The sequence below is a fragment of the Entelurus aequoreus genome, linkage group LG11 (assembly GCF_033978785.1).
Source record: "Entelurus aequoreus isolate RoL-2023_Sb linkage group LG11, RoL_Eaeq_v1.1, whole genome shotgun sequence".
Lineage (NCBI taxonomy): Eukaryota > Metazoa > Chordata > Actinopteri > Syngnathiformes > Syngnathidae > Entelurus > Entelurus aequoreus.
In genome coordinates, this window is record NC_084741.1 from 60,980,611 (window position 1) to 61,001,567 (window position 20,957).

General features: G+C 38.4%; 2 protein-coding genes across 6 annotated transcripts in view; one reads left to right on the top strand and one right to left on the bottom strand.

The window, feature by feature from the left end:
• The window catches only part of oxr1a (oxidation resistance 1a), a 341,369-nt gene extending 325,050 nt beyond the window's left edge, over positions 1-16,319 (top strand). For 4 of the 5 annotated variants that reach the window (XM_062063682.1, XM_062063681.1, XM_062063684.1 and 1 more), the window contains 6 exons: positions 5,391-5,471; positions 6,856-6,981; positions 8,975-9,127; positions 13,017-13,112; positions 14,447-14,520; positions 14,592-16,319. In XM_062063682.1, the coding sequence (XP_061919666.1) occupies positions 5,391-5,471; positions 6,856-6,981; positions 8,975-9,127; positions 13,017-13,112; positions 14,447-14,520; positions 14,592-14,727 (666 nt within the window). In that variant the 3' untranslated portion in view covers positions 14,728-16,319. The remainder of the gene's footprint in view (positions 1-5,390; positions 5,472-6,855; positions 6,982-8,974; positions 9,128-13,016; positions 13,113-14,446; positions 14,521-14,591) is intronic. The other variant, XM_062063683.1, reaches the window with a different exon arrangement.
• A 3,939-nt stretch (positions 16,320-20,258) lies between these two features.
• sqlea (squalene epoxidase a) overlaps positions 20,259-20,957 on the bottom strand; it is an 18,313-nt gene continuing 17,614 nt past the window's right edge. The window contains exons 10-11 of the mRNA XM_062064329.1: positions 20,954-20,957; positions 20,259-20,878 (exon numbers count right to left, since the gene is read on the bottom strand). The exon at positions 20,954-20,957 is cut by the window's right edge and continues 84 nt beyond it. Coding sequence (XP_061920313.1) covers positions 20,686-20,878; positions 20,954-20,957 — 197 coding nt within the window. The 3' untranslated portion in view covers positions 20,259-20,685. The remainder of the gene's footprint in view (positions 20,879-20,953) is intronic.

The following is a 20,957-nucleotide window of genomic DNA, read 5'->3' on the forward strand; positions in this document are numbered from 1 at the left end:
TTAAACAAAGTGTTGTTTTTGATTTATAGATTTTTGCACTTTATTTTATTGTATTTCAATTTAATTATATTTTAAAAATATTTCAGTTGAGTGGATGATAGAAAATTGCTATTATTGTTTTTTTCTTTGAAGTAAATTTAGCCCACTTTTGCTAAAATAGAAAATATAGGCTACTGATGGTGCCTTGAATACCGGTTTCTTTCATTTAATGTTCATGTTATGGGGATTTTTATATAAAGGAAATTTGTCTTTTGTGTCTGTTGAAAATTAAAGATTACTGACAGAGCCATAAGAAAATATTGCTTTATTTATCTGATCATATTGGAATATATTTGTTAGGTTTTCAGTAGGTTCAATTAGGTTCACTAGACTATATGCGTCATTTAAAAATTTTTCAATGAACATTCGAACAGTCCGGCCCTCGGCTTGTAGCTAAATTTTTTATTTGGCCCTCCGTCCATTTGACTTTGACACCCCTGATCTAAGACGTTTAGTAAAAATTAAATCAGTTTTATCTTTTAACGACTTTGAGTGGGTAATCCAGGCTTTTATTTCATCAAGTTTGGACTACTGCAACTCCCTCTACATTGGTATGAACCAGGCCTCAATCGCTCGATTGCAGTTAGTCCAAAATGCTGCTGCTCGCCTTTTAACTGGCGTTAAAAAACATGAACAAATCACCCTCATTTTAGAATCCATTCACTGGCTCACAGTTAATTTTAGAATTCATTTTAAAATATTGTTTGTTTTTAAATCTCTTAACGGATTAGCGCCACAATATATGTCAGACCTTTTTAAAGGCCTACTGAAACCCACTACTACCGACCACGCAGTCTGATAGTTTATATATCAATGATGAAATCTTAACATTGCAACACATGCCAATACGGCCGGGTTAACTTATAAAGTGCAATTTTAAATTTCCCGCGAAACTTCCGGTTGAAAACGTCTCGGTATGATGACGTTTGCGCGTGACGTCACGGAGTGAACGGAAGTATTCGGACCCCATTGGATCCAATACAAAAAGCTCTGTTTTCACCACATAATTCCACAGTATTCTGGACATCTGTGTTGGTGAATCTTTTGCAATTTGTTTAATGAACAATGAAGATTGCAAAGAAGAAAGCTGTAGGTGGGATCGGTGTATTAGCGGTGGACTACAGCAACACAACCAGGAGGACTTTGAGATGGATAGCAGACGCGCTAGCCGCCGACCTCACCTTGACTTCCTCCGTCTCCGGGCCGCCAACCGCATATATGATCGGGTGAACTCCTTCGTCGCTCCGTCGATCGCTGGAACGCAGGTGAGCACGGGTGTTGATGAGCAGATGAGAGCTGGCGTAGGTGGATAGCTAATGTTTTTAGCATAGCTCTGTCGAGGTCCCGTAGCTAAGTTAGCTTCAATGGCGTCGTTAGCAACAGCATTGTTAAGCTTCGACAGGCTGGAAAGCATTAACCGTGTAGTTACATGTCCATGGTTTAATAGTATTGTTGATTTTCTGTCTATCCTTCCAGTCAGGGCTTTATTTATTTTGTTTCTATCTGCATTTAAGCACGATGCTATCACGTTAGCTCTGTAGCTAAAGAGCTTCGCCGATGTATAGTCGTGGAGATAAAAGTCACTGTGAATGTCCTTTTCGCATTCTCAACTCATTTTCAAGAGGATATAGTATCCGAGGTGGTTTAAAATACAAATCCGTGATCCACAATAGAAAAAGGAGAAAGTGTGGAATCCAATGAACCCTTGTACCTAAGTTACGTTCGGAGCGAAAAAAGATACGTCCTGCACTGCACTCTAGTCCTTCACTCTCACGTTCCTCATCCACAAATCTTTCATCCTCGCTCAAATTAATGGGGTAATCGTCGCTTTCTCGGTCCGAATGGCTCTCGCTGCATTATAAACAATGGGGAAATGTGAGGAGCCCTTCAACCTGCGACGTCACGCTACTTCCGGTACAGGCAAGGCTTTTTTTTATCAGCGATCAAAAGTTGCGAACTTTATCGTCGATGTTCTCTACTAAATCCTTTCAGCAAAAATATGGCAATATCGCGAAATTATCAAGATACACATAGAATGGATCTGCTATCCCCATTTAAATAAAAAAAAATTCATTTCAGTAGGCCTTTAAAAATGTACACCCCCACAAGGTCTCTGAGGTCAGCTGATCAGTTTCTTCTTGTCGTCCCTAAAACCCGTTTAAAATCCGGAGGTGATCGTGCATTTTCTACTGTGGCTCCAAAACTTTGGAACAGTGGCCTAGTGGTTAGAGTGTCCGCCCTGAGATCGGTAGGTTGTGAGTTCAAACCCCGGCCGAGTCATACCAAAGACTATAAAAAAATGGGACCTATTACCTCCCTGCCTGGCACTCAGCATCAAGGGTTGGAATTGGGGGTTAAATCACCAAAATGATTCCCGGGCGCGGCACCGCTGCTGCCCACTGCTCCCCTCACCTCCCAGGGGGTGAACAAGGGGATGAATCAAATGCAGAGGACAAATTTCACCACACCTAGTGTGTGTGACAATCATTGGTACTTTAACTTTAACCTAACAATATCCCTATAGTTTTTCAGACGGCTCCCTCTTTAATGACTTTTAAATCACGTCTTAAAACATATTTTTACTCTTTGGCTTTTAAACCAGCATAAGAGTTGTGTGATTTTAGTCTATTTTATTTTCTCTGATGTATTTTATGTATTTACTCTTTTATAATTTAATGTTTTAAATTACTGACTCTTCTAGTATGCTTTTCTTAACTTCTGTGCAGCACTTGGTGAAATTTATATTGTTGTTTTGTTTTTTTTAAATGTGCAATATAAATAAAGTGGATAGGATTGGATTGAACTTCTGTTAAGCAATTTGAAGTGTCTTCAGACAGGGCAATATGCAGCAATAAGTTTTTTTGTTCTGCTGCCTTTAAACAAACTTTGCAGTGTGGTGTCATTTGTTCCACGTCTGTTGCCGCAGAACCAGACTACTGTCACTATTCTTTACTTTGGAACAAATATGTCGCTCTTGTTAGCGTTATCCATGTTTTTCTCGGTGTGCCGCTAAGGAAGTAAGGTTGGAAGGCACGGAAGCTCCTTGGGGCAATAAATATACTTGGGTAAGAGGAGAAAGAAAATATTTTTTATTTTTTAAATAGTCTGTAACAAAAAACTTGAAGATATCGATACATCGCCCAGGACTCGACAGAGCAGAATTTTAACTCAGCTTTGTTTGTTAGCTTAGCAGTGGCAGTTTGCCGGCAGTGATGGACGCTCTGTGAATATTTTCACTGGATTGTGTAAGCGCTAGTCAATAAAGAGATTAAATGTGCTTTGATGGCTTTAGTCTCCTTGTCCCCAAACAGGATATTGTAGGATTGCAAGATTGTCACTTCAATCATTGATTTGTTGTTCTTACTCTCTTGTAGTAGTAGGAGTGTATGTATGTATGTGTATCAACACTATAAGCCCATCTTCATGGACAAACAACAAAATATGCCCAATTTGTTTGGAAAGAGATAACAACAAAAAAGGACACTAAATCAACCCATAGATTGATCACTTTGTTCTAAGAGAGCACAGCTTGTAATTTCAATGTGCAGACCTGAATAGCTTAGTTGCCCAGACAACAATGTGTTTAGATTGGGTTATGTTGTTTCTTAATGGGTGAAGACGTCAATGTTTCTGGTATTCATGTTAGCATTTCAGCTAGCTACCCAGTCATTAGCGTGCTAATTTACTTCTTCAGTAAATGAGCAGCATCACCAGTCTGTGAGTTAATCAAAGTGCTGTTATCAACTATGGCTAGACAATTAATCAAATTTAGATTTTGATTTCGACTTGTTGAAACCTGCAGGAAGCCTGATTATTAGAAACTGCACATGTTTTTATTTCAGCTTGGAAAATGCAGTTTCTCAGAAAAGTTAATTTACAATTGAACTTTTGTGTACATACCTCAAAAACTGATGTTAAGCTTCGCTGGCTTCAAATATATTTTCTGGGTAACGGTTTATGAAGTGGTGATTTGTCTAAGATGTATCCTGCTTTTCACCCGAGTGCAACTGTAAAAGACCCCAGCCCCTCGCCCTAGATTTTGATGACCTTTATGTCCACAATAAAACAATTCCTCTTATCTACTGTGACACTTCACTTCCTGCTTATGGTGTTCCACACTTATGGTGGTCCTGCACTGCAGAGATGATTCTTGGAGATGTAGTTTATTTTCAGACCCGGCCAACACTGAAGCGCCAGAAAAACTACACTCACCAATTTTTTGATAGATACCGTCACACATCACAGCATTATTGTGAAGACTTTGATACCGCAATTCCACGGTATCTACAATACCGTTACACTCTTACTTTGTATAATTGGCTATTTATGTACAAATTTAAATTCAGTCTGTTCTCCCTCTAAAAATGACAAGCAACAGTTTTGGCAGTTCAAACTCGAACAGTTCCCGGCTAATGCTTCTGCATTGCAAAAGGGACTTATTGTTGCGTTTTTGACAATGTTGTTTTTTTTCCCGAAAACCCAAGCTATAAAGTTCTATCATAATGCATGTACTACTGTTTCTACTCTGTAAAACAAAAAAGTGTGTCCTGATTGAGTTGGCTGTCTGGGGTGTGACTTTGTTGGACTAAATCCATGCTTAGAAGGTCACCATGTCGATATGTCTGGACTTGTAGTTTTGCGAATTGCTCCAAACACAGTGTGCCTTGATAGCCAAGGGCTTAGGAGGATAAAAGCAGTCAAACATAAAATACTTTTGTTCCCGGGATAACGTTTTTTCTTTGACTGCAGATGCAGACAGATCTGCTGATTTTGTCGATGAATGCTTGTTGTCTGGTCAGAAAGTACATGAAAATATATATATTTTAAAATGGAGCTCAATACATTTGTTAGCTATAAATGACAATGTATGGTTGTTTGAGACAGAAAAGGCAGAAATTTAAGAATGTGTCTAAACATGGTAGTTTTTTGTTTTTTTTCTTTGAAAAATATAATAAAGGACATATGCATTCATTTATGAAAACCCAATTAGCCTGCAGTGTAAATGCAGCCTGTAACTGAAGCTTTCTCACCTACAAGTTAGTATTTTTATGGCTCTATCATACTATCATCGCTGGTCGTGTTGGATTAATGAACCCGTTTGTTGTTTTGTTAGAACAGCAGTTTGCTTAATATTTTTAGTCTTTTCACAGTGTCCAAAAGGATGCTATTAAACATATTACACAAACATGCAAAACGGCCGAGTGCTTTAAAATTGCCCCGGCTCCTTTCTTCTTATGAAGACCTCTGTTGCATCACAGTGCTTCGGCACATGTGTGACTTCAGAAACCTTTAGTCATTGCTAGACCTAGCAGAATTGTATGTACTACCCATTCCTGTCTTTGTACTACCAGGTAGTGTCTATGACGGAGTACCACCGTCGGATCGATGCTCTAAACAGCGAAGATCTGCGCTCACTCTGCAAACGACTACAGGTGCCCTGATCAACCCTGTGTGCCCACTCACTCTTTGTTTCACCCAGCCCTCCTGCTCTCCCTGCCAACAGTCTCCTTTAGGAGCCAGACTGCCCATCCCAGCAGTTGTTGTTGCACATAAATGCATTTGCAAACCTAGATCTGTTGCTGCAGTGACTAAAATAATGCATGTCATTGTTTTATGGGGCAAATACAAATGTTTCCTTCTTGAGCAGTTGACTGAAAAAGTGTATCACTTGAGTACGGAAAAGTTGCCCTGTTATGGAGTGATGACGTTGTCATCACAACTGTCTTATCTTCATGAGTCAGACTTATTTGCCTCGTGTTCTTAAACGTCTGGTTAGAAGCTAGATATTGCTGGCCATTTGTGTTAGATAAACAAATACTGTGTGTGACTGTCAGAAATAAGTCTGGTCAGGGTAATGTGATTGTTCAACAAAACTGCTGGAAGTTGATATGCGCTGTGCCAGAAGACATGGTGAGTTGAAGAGGGTGGAAGTGTTTCTCTCTCCCGAATGGGTCAGTGTCCTCTGCTAGCTTTATAGGTAGCCCCAGTGTGAATGAGGCCTCGAACATGAACACATCAGTAACCACCAGTGGTGGCGTTATTGAGAAATGTAAATAGTCCAAAAAGGCCCAACAGGGTAGTGCAAAAGGCTATAAATTATGCAGGAAATATTCTGGTGTCAAAACTCCAAATTTGAAGATATTAAGGTTGTGGTTCTTCTGTTGCCTACCTAAAATGTTTAGTAGATTATCTTCTCTTTATATGATTACATCTGAATTAGGACTGCACAATTCTGCAAAAAATGTGAATCACGTTTTTTTTTGCAATTCTCTGGGACAATATTTTAAAACACACTTTGTCCAGGCCCACGTGCTTCCGTTTTATAGAAATAACATTTTAGTATTAATATTATTAGACTGGCTTGTTTTGCTTTAAAAAAAAACTTCTAATAGTCGTTCTGTCCTTCATGTGTGGTCCTCAAAGGACATTTGACGGGCGACTTTCTTGCTACACAGGAATAATTTTGGGGGAAAAAATGGCATGCTTCTAAACTTGACTTGACTACTATCATTCACAACAAAAGGAAATTCCATTGATCTGCTCAGGCAGTGGTGTGTCCTCAATTCATCAAAAAAAGGATTGCTTGTTATTGTGAATTGAGGTTTACTTTTTTTGTGCAGCCCTAATCTAAGTGTCCCACTTTACCCAGATACTGCCAATGTGATATTATTTACATCATCTAGATTGTAGTCAAAGTAGTTGTAGCTAAAGTAGCTTTGTAATGATCTACAGTTAGTTGTAGGTTGTGCTGTTTGCGACCCTCATTTAACATTGTTATGCAATGCATACATCTCTGACTGGTGTTGGTTGTTGTAGATCACCACGAAGGAAGAGGTGAACTCCAAGCATGAAACATCCATTAAGACTGAGCTGGAGCCTGAAACCTTCAAACCAAACCTAAGAGAACCAAGTGATCTCTTGGAGGCTGATCAAATTGAGAAGGTATAGTGCCTTGTGCATCTCTACATATCAACCATGAGCTTATACGTATATACAGTAGTATGTCAAATGTGCTGCGTTTGAGCACAATCAATTATTAAGTGCTGCTGGATTTTTATGGCTTTATTTCATCATCTGATCCAAAGTCAAGACTTTCACAATAAAAAAAACTATTAGATTTCATGCATTTTTTAAAGTTTTATTTTACACAGGAATAAATCATTACATTGAATAGGGAACTGTTAAGGCATAATGCAAATTTAATGGCCTTGTAACTTGTTCCTTATCCAGCTCACTTTTACCATTTCAATAACATTCCAGTTTTATCTCAAATCAGCCACACACATTAAAATGAATTGAAATCAAGTTCCATCCATCCATTTTATACCGCTTGTCCCTTTCGGGGTCGCGTTAATTCATGCCTGGCGCCCCCAAAACACCACAATGTTAAAATGTAACAAGAAAAAAAAAAACAGCATACTCGTAACTTAAAGCATAACACAAAGCTAAGAAACATATTGTATAACAAAATACTTGTTTATTGAGGTACTTTTAAGTTGAGGTACCAGTGAACTGTGTTTCAGAAAGTTGCATGATTCTTGCAGTGATCAAAGGACAATCAAATGTTTTTTGCAAAGAGGCAAATTACCGTAAATACCGAATAAAAAAAAAAATGAAAGGAATCAAATGTGAAGCGACCAGGAAGCCATTATTTCCAAACTAGCTGTAGTGGCCAGAAGGACAAAGTATTCAGTACATTTTCAGTTGGTTCTTTATACTCACTAAAATAGATTAAAACAAATAGGTTGTAAAATAAATAAGTTGAATGTTAGTTTTTCATTTAGTTGCATAGTAACTCTGCATACTAAAAAAGTTGCTCTATAATTCTGCACACATATATTTTTACTCCCTTAGAAAATCAGGTTGGCGGTTTAATTAGTACTGCAGCTGTTCCATAATAAAATGAATCCTCAAAAATTTCACTCTCCTGATAATTGTGCACAAACTGTATGTACTGTATTTTCTTTTGAACAACCTTTGTTGAGGCTGGCTCTTCTTTGGACAAAGTGAGATCTCCTGCGGTTTGCTGTGGTTCTCACATGACAATGATCCATGATGGTGGCTCTCTTTTTTATTTTTTTGTAAGTCATGTGTGACTGCAAAGACATAGTTATTCCCTAAGGTTGTTCAATTGTTGGGAAAAAATTATTGATGTAAATATCAAAACAGATTTAATGACTGTTTAGCACAACTAGAAATTTAGGGAAGATAGTTTGAGTCTTCTTTTGTTGGTATACTTTTTCCTTTTTTAAAAGAAACCCACCATGCAATTCTGAGTGTTCATGTCTTTGGAAACTTACAAAAAAATCTGCATGGATCAAACAATATCTCCTCCTACTGTATCTGCACTGTTTGGCATTTTGCCCTGACAAATACTCACACACCTCCAAATGAGTCCCAGTTGTCACGTTGACCGATAGATTAGCAATATGCGACTTTCTTTAATCATGAACGCTTGAAGGGACCCAAGTGTAGCATCATCTGCTGGTGGCATCATTTTCAGTGCGCTCATTACAGGACTTTGTTGCGGCTGCAACACAAGAAGCAAAATGTGCTGAACCAACAAGAAGAGGCATTAGACTGATTAACTATTAGGGTGAACACAATGTTTAAGACCATACAACAAAACTGCTGCTATTCTTTCTGTTAAAAATTGCCTCTTTAGGCTGTTGGGGTTTTATCTGATCTTCTCAAAGGAAGATTTTAGGCCAGTGCATTTGCCAGCCTTCCTCCTCATGTAGCAAAGTTGCTGTTGGCACTTATGGGGAGCCTTTTCATGAGGTGTCCTAATTGACTTTCTCCAGCGACGTGAGTGTGTGTGTGTTTTCAGCTGTTTTACTACTCTTTAAATTATGTAAAAAGGTCACCACAGATGTAATTGAGCATTGCTTGCTGTGGCCTGTTTGGTGTTTTCATTCTCTTTTTTGTTACATAGCTTGCCAGGAATCTACCACCACGAACTATCGGGTACCCATGGACTCTTGCTTTTGGCACATCAAAACATGGCATGAGCATCAAGTCGCTGTACAGGGCCATGCAGGGACAAGACACCCCCGTGCTCATGGTCATTAAGGACAGCGACGGACAGGTACGCTGTCAATGTAACAGTGATTATTATCATTTTAAGAATCCGATGGAAGCTCAGTGTTTCCCATAAACGGCCAAGATACCTGTAGCAGTGGGGGCGTGGCAAAGGGCGTGGTCACCATGACATCATTGAGTAATTTGCATAATTTACTACAATGATATGATTTTCTCTAAAAAGGCTCAAAAAATGTATACTTACTAATTAATAATAAGTTTTGTTTTAAACGTCCATCCATCCATCCATTTTACAATATAATTACAACACGTTATGTACATATTTATATACAATAAGTTATTCACTGAAATATATGTATTAATTGTGGTTCTTACAAAAAATATATCTTATAAAATATAAAAGCTAAAATGTCTCTTAAAGCTCTGCCCCTTTAATTAGTGCATACTAAAGAATTTAACTTTAGCCTACTACTACAACCATATTATTTACCAGCAACATAAAGTGAAACAGAGGCAGAGGTGTCCTGCCACAGTCAGTAACAAATAAACAGAAAACAGTAGTGGTCAAATACAAATAAGGCAACAAGAGAAGTATCCTACACTTCTCTTTTGTAAAGTAAATCTGAACAGCCTATATGGGCATCTACATCAACTATATGATTTGCCTGAGAAGCTGGACAGGACAAAAAAAAAAGTTTTTTTTTTTTGTTTTGTTTTTTTTTAAATTTGTGGTGGACGTAATTCTTTCGTGGCGGGCCGCCACAAATAAATTAATGTGTGGGAAACACTGAAGCTATTGACCCACACAACTTTACATCAAATATGTACATAACTGTGAACCATCCGGTTTTCTCTGAGAATATCCAATATTTTGGACTTTTTGAGCGCTATTCCCATTCTTGTAATTTAAACCTCAGGGTAGTGTTGTAACGATACCAATATTTTGGTACCGGTGCTAGAATTATTTGGATACTTTTTGGTACTTTTCTAAATAAAGGGGACCACAAAAAAATTGCATTATTGGCTTTATTTTTAACAAAAAATCTTAGGGTACGGTACATTAAACAAATGTTTGTTATTGCAATTAAGTCCTTAAATAAAATAGTGAACATACAAGACAACTTGTCTTTTAGTAGTAAGTAAACAAACAAAGGCTCCCAATTAGTCTGCTGACGTATGCAGTAACATATTGTGTCATTTATCATTCTATTATTTTGTCAACATAATCTACTTGTTAATTTATTGTTAATATCTGCTGACTTTCTCTTTTAACATGTTCTGTCTACACTTCTGTTAAAATGTAATAATCACTTCTGTTGTTTGATACTTTTACATTAGTTTTGGATGATACCACAAATTTGGGTATCAATCCGATACCAAGTAGTTACAGGATCATACATTGGTCATATTCAAAGTCCTCATGTGTCCAGGGACATACTTCCTGAGTTTATAAACATAATATACATTTTGGGGGGGGGGGGGCTACTTGACCGGTACGTTTCAGAGGCGATATACTACCAAAAATGATTCATTAGTATGGCGGTACTATACTAATGCCGGTATACTGTACAACCCTACCTCAGGGTGATTCAAAATGTGTGTTTCCACTATTTTCCCAGAACATTCCCATTATTTTTAAATGCAAACATTGACAGGTAGGAAGATGAACAATGTGTTTTATTCATTCAGGGCCATATTCTACCATGTGCTTAAATGAAAAAAAGCTTTGCAATTGTTTTGGATGCCTTCATCCAAGATGCGCACTTTGGGTGGAGCAAACTTTAAATGTGGGCGTTCCCTGTCAAATCTGGATTTGCTCGCATTCTCCCATCAATTTATTATAAGTTCCGGACTTTTCTTCGCTGACGGCCACAGTAAAATTAGTTTTAAAAAAAAACAAGCAAATACACTGAGAAAGTGTTTCTTTGTTTGTGCTATAGCACCATCTTTTGGACGAGTTCACTTGCTGCAGATGCTGCAATTTCCTTCTGTTTAGTGCGTATGGATTCTTCATTCATAACTCCAAGCAGGGTTTGTAAGTTTTACAGTATGATTAAAACTGTTTATACTTACTAAACCGTCCCATGTGTGATGTCTGTAGGAGTGTTTTCATGCATATTTGTACATGCTATTGTAATGTAATGACGCTATCGCCGTTAGTATTACCTTATATGCTAACACGTTTACGAATGTCTGTGTAAGTATTATTAACTTACAATGGAATTATTTTTGTGTTGTTTGTTTTACAAATTCCTCAGTAAACTCACCATGGAGTTATTGAGTTTGTTTAGCTGATTCTGTTTTGTTTGATAAGCCGTTTTACTGCCGTGTTACAAACACCATTTAGAAACAATTAAGGTATGTGAATAAAGATTCACTTTGGAAACAATTTAGGTATGTGAATAAACATTTACAAAGTATTTCTGTGTAAATAACTAATTTCACAACGTATATATCTGTGGCTTGTAGTCGGGTGCAGCTACTATGTGGAAAAATATTTTCCCCTCCTAAAATTTAGTGTGTGCGACTAATATACCGGTGTGCACTATAGTCCGTAATATTACGGTAAGTACTTTTTGTTTGTTCCTACGCGCTTTCTGAGGTAGTAATAAGACCAGCGCCCACGGAAAGTGAACCATTATATTGCAAGTGTACACCACATGTACCGGTAATAAAAGATAAAAGAGACTTCCAGAAAGCTATCAAATCATTTCCGATAGCTTCAATTGAAACACCTGGAAACATCAAATGAGGTGAGGATTAAAGGACCATAATGCCACTCTGAATTAACCATCAAAATTTAAAAGGCACATCATTGGCTTGTCTGCTTGAGTAGAAGAAAAGAAAAGTGTGGCCACAGTGGAAGGTACAGTATGTATCGGCCGTGTTTGGACATCCAGAGACAAACTAATGTTAAGTGCATTCAACCATTTTTGGTGCACCGTAAGCATTGAAAGTATGTGACTGTCTAATAGAAATATTATATTTATCCGATTGATATTTTGACAGGTGGTATCAAACTATCAGCTGTCATGCTCACCCTTGCAAGCACACGCACACAAAGAGACTCGTGTCTTAATTCCATCCTGATGCGCCTCATTCGTAATGAGCCTGCCCTCATTCGATGCTTAAACACTTTTTCCTCACTTATTCTAGGTGAGAGAATATACTGTATGTATACTGTTGATATAAGCGTTATTGGCATTGTAAAACAACATATACAACGAAATTGAGGTGCTCTCCAAAATGTGTTTAAAAATATTAGAAATTTCTAAAAAAATAAATAAATGTGCGTCACTTCAAGCATGAAAAACACCTACGCAAAAACAGCAGAATTGTGCCCTAAGACTGTATTGCCTCTTACATATGACCATACAGAAATTCCATCCATCCATTTTCTACCGCTTGTCCCTCTTGGGTCAAGGGGTACACTCTGGACAAGTCACCACCTCATCGCATGGCCAACACAGATAGACAACATTCACACTCACATTCACACATTAGGGACCATTTAGTGTTGCCAATCAAGTTATCCCCAGGTGCATGTTTTTGGAGGTGGGAGGAAGCTGGAGTACCCGGAGGGAACCCACACAAATCACAGAAAGACCCCGAGCCCAGGATCAAACCCAGGGTCTTCTTATTCTGAGGCACTTGCACTAATCCCTGTTCCACTGTGCTGCCCCATACAGAAATTATTACCAAAATTTAAAATGAAGGACGTAAAAAGTACATGATGCATTTAATTTTTTTAATTAACATTAACAAGTTTTTGAAATTGTTAATTTTTTATTGTGATCCTCATGGACCCCCTGAAATCCATCCACATAGGGGTCATTGGACCCAAGGTGAAGAACCCCTGCCTGATTTAACGCAATCTTGCAGCACAGGAACATGATGGAGCATCTCACCTAAGTCCTGTGTCTTTTTTGCACCAGGTTTTTGGTGCCCTTGCGTCAGAACCCTTTAAAGTCAGCGATGGCTTCTATGGCACAGGAGAGACCTTCCTCTTCACCTTCAACCCAGAGTTTGAGGTACACCCTCTTCTTGTATTCCAGGCTTTGATCATCAAACTGCACGAGTGAACTGCGACCTTGAACATGATTAGTACACAAATGTTGAGAATTAAGCACATGTTTGTATGGCAGTAAGTTAGGTCAAAGTATGCATATGTGCAGCAGTGTGACCCTGTCTGTTTTTTTGTAGTGTAGACTAAGCGTGTTGCTTTAACCTGGTTTTTACCTGCCATGAATACAAACTTTATGATACAGAACATTGGTTGCAAGTCGAGATTTTCCCGATCAATATTTTCGGCCTCGAATCCCGATATGATTTTGAGTCCCATTCAGATTTTTTCACAATAGATTATAGAACGGAAAATGTTTAATTTGCACTTAACTTAAGTAAACACAATAACACCTTTAGATAATCTTATTAACTGTAGAATTTCCTAGTATTGCTGTAAATGAAATGATTGATTCAATTTGTGGTATTAAATGCTATATACAATTTTTTTTTTATCAAGTGGCGAGTGCACAGTAACTAAACAAAAGCAAAAACTGCTATTGGCTCTCATTTAAATCATTTGTGTGTTGCCCTCAAAGCCTCCCTGTATCCAGTGACTTACCTTTTGGAGTTTGTAAACAACAAAAACCTCCAGAAAAACAATATTTTGTAATAACAAGAAAAAGAAAAATATCGATCTAATCACTTTGGTATCGTTTATGTAAGGATACTATACTAGGTGTCGACAGTATTGACATCTGGATCAATCAATCCTACTTTTCATTGAAGCTTTGACATTTTGCTATTTGTGTCGTCCTGCTCGGTGTGAATGTGTAGCATGCTTAACCATTCCTTTTCCTTTAGTGTCTTATCAGCGACTTTTTCGTACTGGAGCTAGACTTGCTCAATAAATTGAGCCGGTGTTCTGGCAAGACACGCACCCTCCTAGAATTTATGAAACTTCTGCACGTGTGTAATAAGGAATACGGAAATGTAATTGTCTCCCTGAGCACCCCTTTTTGAATGAATTTTTCACGTGTGTATAATCTCTAGCCATGCAAACACTGGGACAAAGCTGTGGTGAAGATGGGTTAAAAAAGTCAAATACATCACCAGTTGAAAGTGAATTATAATTCTACACTTTAGTGAGACTTTGTTGAAATTGACCATATGAATTGTCTGTTAACTCTGGTGGTAAATGTGCATCTTTGCTGTTTTCCTGGTGTTAATGAGTATGTCACAGAACATATTAAATGATGTCAACAAGGATTTGTCATGCAATATCATCTGATATAAACACTGTTAAAAGCGCTATACAAGTACAACCCATTTATCATTTATTTATTTGTTGTGTCTGCAACAGGTGTACAAATGGACAGGAGACAACATGTTCTTTATCAAGGGGGATATGGACTCTTTAGCATTTGGTGGAGGAAGGTGAGATCATGTCCTTTTATTTTTCCTTTCTGTTCCAGTTGTGTACACAGCTTAGTTTCCTTCTCTCCTAGCGGTGAGTTCGGCCTGTGGCTGGATGGAGACCTTTACCACGGCAGGAGTCACTCCTGTAAAACATTCGGGAATCCCATGCTGTCCAAAAAGGAGGATTTCTATGTGCAGGACATAGAGATCTGGGCTTTTGAATAACCACACCGCACACCACGGGGGAATAGACAAGTCCTGAAAAAGGGCAAAGCAAGAGGAGCTCCTTAAAACTATGGCGACGTCTCAACCCTAACTGCACACGACTGGGCCTCGCAAGCCAGCTGTCGGATGCTTGTTGTGCGTTACTACTGCAGTTATTCCGGAGCTTTTTTATTCTTGGTGTATATCTTGGTACCTAACGCCCTGTGCAGCACCTTGCAGCATGGGGGAGAGCGTGTCAAGAACCTCTGAAGATGTAAAAGTGATGGTGAGGCCTTGGAAAGGGGACTCTTTGTGTGTATGTGTGTGTGTGTGTGTGTGTATGTATGTGTGTCGGCGTGCGTGTTGCACATTTATGTGTACTATAAGCTCAAGGAGTCCCAGCACCCCCTCATCGTTGTCCATTCAGTAGGATGTTACTCACTGTGGAGTCAGGGTCTTTAGTGAGGAAGATGAACACATTCCTTTACACGTGGTGACGTAATCAAGTGATTCGCCGCCACAGGTTGGTTCCAATGAGAGAATACTTGCTGCAGTACATTGGAGGTGTTTATTTTCTTACCTTTTGTTTGTCGTCGTCCCTTGTCCCCACCCTCCTCAAGTCCAGCGGAAGGTTGTCTTCTGAGGCTAAACTACTCGAGTATTGTGTGTCGTAGTCCTCCCGTGGTCCACTGTCCCAGCACAGCAGGTGAAAGCACATATAGCCACATCAGCCATTGTCGTGATGTTGTGTTCAGTGGGTGTACGTGTGAGTCCAGCTAACACCTCTCGCAGATACTGGTTGTACTGTTAGTAGACAGTAACGTGTTGCAATAGATTTTGTGGAATATGCAAATAACTGTCCTGTGACCTCAAATAACCCCGCAGGGCCCCCTCCCACCCCGGCGGCTTTTTGGCCGTTGACGAGAGGACCGTGTAAAGCTTTTACGTCTTGATACACGATTACTTTTGTTTGAAAAGCCTGAGACGTGGTTAACTGTTTTACATGCATATATGACAATTATATATCAGTATATATGATTTTATATGGCTGTATATAATCATATATACTTTGCTGTTAAGTGTGACAGTGATCTACTTGTGCTGATATTTCAGCTGTTACAATATAATGTATATTTACCCTGTAAATGATGCTATATAAATACATATTATGAAGTGTGGATTGGTGGGTTTGCTTCTAGCACTTTAATCCGAGCGTCACAGCCAGGTTCTTAGATTCCTTAGCAGTAGCTGTACAGTACTTTACTTTCTACCCACACCATGTTAACTGTTCGTAGAACGCTTGCTGCTACCAATATCCATAAGGTTATTACGCCATAACGCTCTTGTGTGTGTGTCTAAAAACCAGGATCACTCTGAGGGGGGAAGGGGGGTTCAGAGCGATCGCAGCGGTTCGCTTTCTGGGCTCGCCAGGTGAGTCTCAGACAGGTAGGTAAGGTACGCTGGCAAACTGACCAAGGCCCCTTCTCTCCCCCGCGCCCCCTTTCCTGGTCTTCCACACCAGTATTTGTCACCAAGATTAATATAGACCATTCACCACAATACCATGTATCAGTGATGTATAAATAATAAAGATGAATTAATGGTTATAACAAGGAGTGTCTGAATCTGTTGTCCTCTTTTAGCAGTTTTAGTTTCTATGTAGAGATGTCCGATAATATCGGCCGATATATGCTTTAAAATGTAATATCGGAAATTATCGGTATCGGTTTCAAAAAGTAGAATTAATGACTTTTTAAAACGCCGCGTACAGCGGTACATATCCGGTAAAACACGGACGTAGGCTAATATACTCTGGACTGAAGCTGTGTGCCTTCATTGTTTTTGCAGCTGTTGTTTTGAGGCATGTTTAAAAAAATGATGCACTTTGTGAAAGTCAAAGTATAGTATTTCCCATAGTTGTAGTGGTTCTTAACCTTGTTGGAGGTACCGAACCCCACCAGTTTCATATGCGCATTCACCGAACCCTTCTTTAGTGAAAAATAAAAAATAAAAAAATTTCTAATTCAAGACAAAGTCATGTTTTTTTACTGGTGCACAAAATGAACCGTGCATGAACATCACCTTATTCAAAGAACAAAACCATCACAGTGCATGAACTCACAACCTATCACACACATTACCATGAATTAATTAACGTGGACCCCGACAAGTTGAAAAACTTATCTGGGTGTTACCATTTAGTGGTCAATTGTACAGAATATGTACTGTACTGTGTAAACTGTACTGTTTCATATAATGTATTCTCTTCCTTTGCAATCTGCTAGTAAAAGTTCCAATCGATCAATCAAACAACCTGAAAATCAGAGGGAAAATTAGAGGGAACATTGTTTGGGGGTATCCATAGTACGCCGATAGGGAGAAGTTTTTATTTTTTATGATAAGTCGGATGTGTCTTGACCTCCGCGGCGGAGGCTCCGCCGAACCCCTGAGGCAGACTCACCGAACCCCTAGGGTTCGATCGAACCCAGGTTAAGAACCACTGCCATAGTTGTAGTGGGTATCAGGATTATCTCAGGGAGAGCATGTCCCAAATTCCAAGCTGCTGTTTTGAGGCATGTTAAAAAAAATAATGCACTTTGTATGGCAGTGCCATGTTGGCACTTTTTTCCATAACTGTAGTTGAAGTTGTTCTCTTATTTTGGAAAACCTTGTTTTTGATTGATTGATTGAGACTTGTATTAGTAGATTGCACAGAACAGTACATATTCCGTACAATTGACCACTAAATGGTAACACCCGAATAAGTTTTTCAACTTGTTTAAGTCGGGGTCCACGTTAATCAATTCATGGTAAAGTTACATTGTTTAATGCAGCCAGCGGGGCATCACAACAAAATTAGACGTAATAATGTGTTAATTCCACGACTGTATATATCGGTATCGGTTGATATCGGAATCAGTAATTAAGAGTTGGACAATATCGGCAAAAAAGCCATTATCGGACATCTCTATTTCTATGTTACCAGATTTTTTTTGAAGAGCCACTTCTACAACTCTGCCAGTTCAAAACTTGAGAGACGAACAAGAAACAACTAAAGTGCTGATGTTGTCTTGAGGAACTTGGACGTGTAAAGTGTAAACACATTGGAGGATCCTTGTATTGACATATGAACCTTCCCAGCCAAACTTGTGGTTTACATTACTGAGGCGTTCCTCAGGGCCCTTTAAATCCTCTCCTTTTGGCAGTTACACATTTTTGTCCGTTTTTTTTAAATTTATTTTCAATTTTGATTCTTGGATTGGATTCAGAACTAATTCTCCATTGAACAGGATTCTTATATTATATTATTTGGTATATTAACTATAATGAAACCATTTCAAAACAGAATACACGTTACAAAAGCTCTTTGTTGCCGATGTATTACCCATACACGCACTGTTGGCCTGAAAATCGTCTTTTTTTTAAATTTATTTTTAAAGTTTTGTTTACAAAAATCACAGTAAGTTAATCCATCTGATAAAAAGAAAACAGCTGTACAATACTTAGGATAGACGTTTACAAAGAAATTGAGAGGACATACAAATACAATACTTCAATACAAAAGTACATAAAAGCAACAGTTATCAGAAATAATAATGGCAATTGTTTCTAATCCAAAAATGTATTCTTAAAAAAAGCTTTGAAAATTATTCGATTTAAAAACGGAATAAATAATTGTGATTTGGATGTGATTTAATATTTTTATGCACCCCTATGATTTATGTATCTACGGTGTTGTATTTTGTTCACTTTGAATGTAGTCGGTTGTCATTTGTTCAATTTCTTTAGTTCTACGAGTAGTGTGAGCATTCTAGTAACATTCCACTATCATTTTATACATATTATTTTTACTGTCATGAGTACTATTTTATTTACAATGTCTCTGTTGTTTCTTTTGATTGTACAGTTTGTATTTGAACCATATGAAGTACAATATAAATGTACTTACTCGGTGTTCCTCAAGGTTCCATTGTAGGTCCTCTCATCTGAGTTATTCAACTTGTAACTCTCGAGTTCAAAAAGGTGTCAGTGAGTCACATTAATGCAGCGCTGTCATGGAGATGATCTTTGACGCAGAAGGTCTTCTAAAACAGCAGAGAGCTCTTGTAACTCTGACCAAATAAATAGACCAAAATCAAATGTCCACTGTAGAGGACGTTGGTTGGTTCTCCAGAATATACTAAATACAACTTAGAGTGAATGGAGAAGTCTGGTTCCCTGGTCCTTAGCTGTCTGGATATGTGGCCCCAAAACTATTTAGTTGAACATCCCTGACTTCAAAGCATGAATAAAATACTGTGGCCTGGGGTAGGCTCCAGCCTCAATGTGACCCTGAACAGGGTAGAATGTATACAACATCTTATGTCATTACTGTGATCGTTTTTCTGGGTGTGTTTTTTTGTATTTTATCTATACATACAAGTGCAATATGTAAAATTAATTCCTAATTTGTAGTTTTTCTTTACGTTTATCTTCTGTTAGTGTATGTAAAAACCTGCACTGCAACAACGTAATACATATGTAGTAGTACTACATATGTATTACGTTGTTGCAGTGCAGTATGTACTACTAGTACATACGTGGTAGGAAGTAATAAAATAAGTGTGACGTGGACACAAATGATGAATACTCCCTCTAGTGGTTGTTAAAGTGTAATGTATGGAAAGCCATCTCAAAAACTCTTGCTTTAGTTGGTCGTGAACCAATGTGGACAATTCTTGCAAAAGCTCACCGTGTCGTGTCACTCTTCTAGTCACCCTGCACATTCCTAGTTGGGTTTAGGTCTGGGCTCTGCCTAAGGTGAGTGGGGTTGTTTTTTTTGGATGATTCGGACGTGCTTGTCTTCATGTCCTTGTAACGCAAGATGCTGAGAAGAATCCGAGCTAAAAGCTCTAAAATAAAATACTATATTGTGCAGATAGTTTAACTCGCGGTGTCAGGACACACATTGTTCACTTCTGATACGATACAAATATTGGAACCTTGAATATTGGCCGATAACGATATATATGAGTACTAATCATACATAATTGTATTATATTGTAGTGTAGAAATTTAAGAAAGATTGAATCAAGTGATATTACTCTGAGGACAATGTTGGATATGAAAAATTCACCGTATAACAGATGCATGCTTTGGAAGTGGAGTGTTTTATTTATGCACACCTAGTAGTCATGCAGTAATTTGAATGACGCGGACACGTTCGTTACTGGATATAGGCTTCTGCCTTGGAGACTTTGTAATTATAATGATTTATACTGTCAAATGTGTTACATTGTATAATTTAATTAAGGACACTTATTACACTGTATGCCTAGCTTGTGTGCTTAACTGTTGCGTAGCTGCTAGGTCATTGTAGGCTATATAATGTTGACCTTTTTTGTAAAATACAAGCCCAAAGTTGCGCGCGTTGGAGGAAATTTAGATGTGAACTGGCTGCAGGACTGCTTGTATCAGAACTGATACTTGCTTTTTTTTTCTGATATCGGACTAAAATCAATACTGGATCGGGACAACCATAATTTCATCAAAATAATGATGTTGCCTTACACTGAAACTTTTTTTTTTATTGGGTTGTACAGGAACACAAAGTTTTTGTAATATAAAATAAAAAGCGGTATTTCACATTGTGCCTCTGGAAAGAAAAAGGAGTTAAAAGTGTTTTCTCCAGGGTTGGGACAGTCAAAAACAATGCAGGTGATTTATTAGTTTCCCAGCACAGGATTTCATGTATTTGACTTCTTTTTTTTTTTTGCAGTTTCCAGTATTAGTGCAGTAGTACTGTGTTGTATTGCAATGTGCTTTTACAGTCGTTTCAAATAAGGCATTGCTGGATGTTTTGTGTAGTCCACCTCAACCTTCCAAGTCCAGGGGCCCATAGGTGAGCACACACACACACAAACAGAAACAAGTACGGTAGTCCCTAAGGCACATTTAGCATGTAAACGCGCTCCAAGCGTCCTTGGAAGGGTTCTTCCTTCAGTACACCAAGTATTTGAGCTCGGAGTAGATGAGAGGAAACATGACAGTGCAGGCTCGGAAGAGGATGGCTCCACTTTTAAAAACTGCTCGGTGTTTGGTGCTCCAGGCCTCGGACTTGAAGTTGAAGTAGATGGCGTACACGGCCACGGCGAAGAAGTGTCCAATGAGGGTCATTGGTTTGGGGGACAAACTGGTAGAAAAGATGCACTATTTAATTATTATTATTAAACAGTAATAAAGTATGACTGCATGAATGTGGACTTACACTG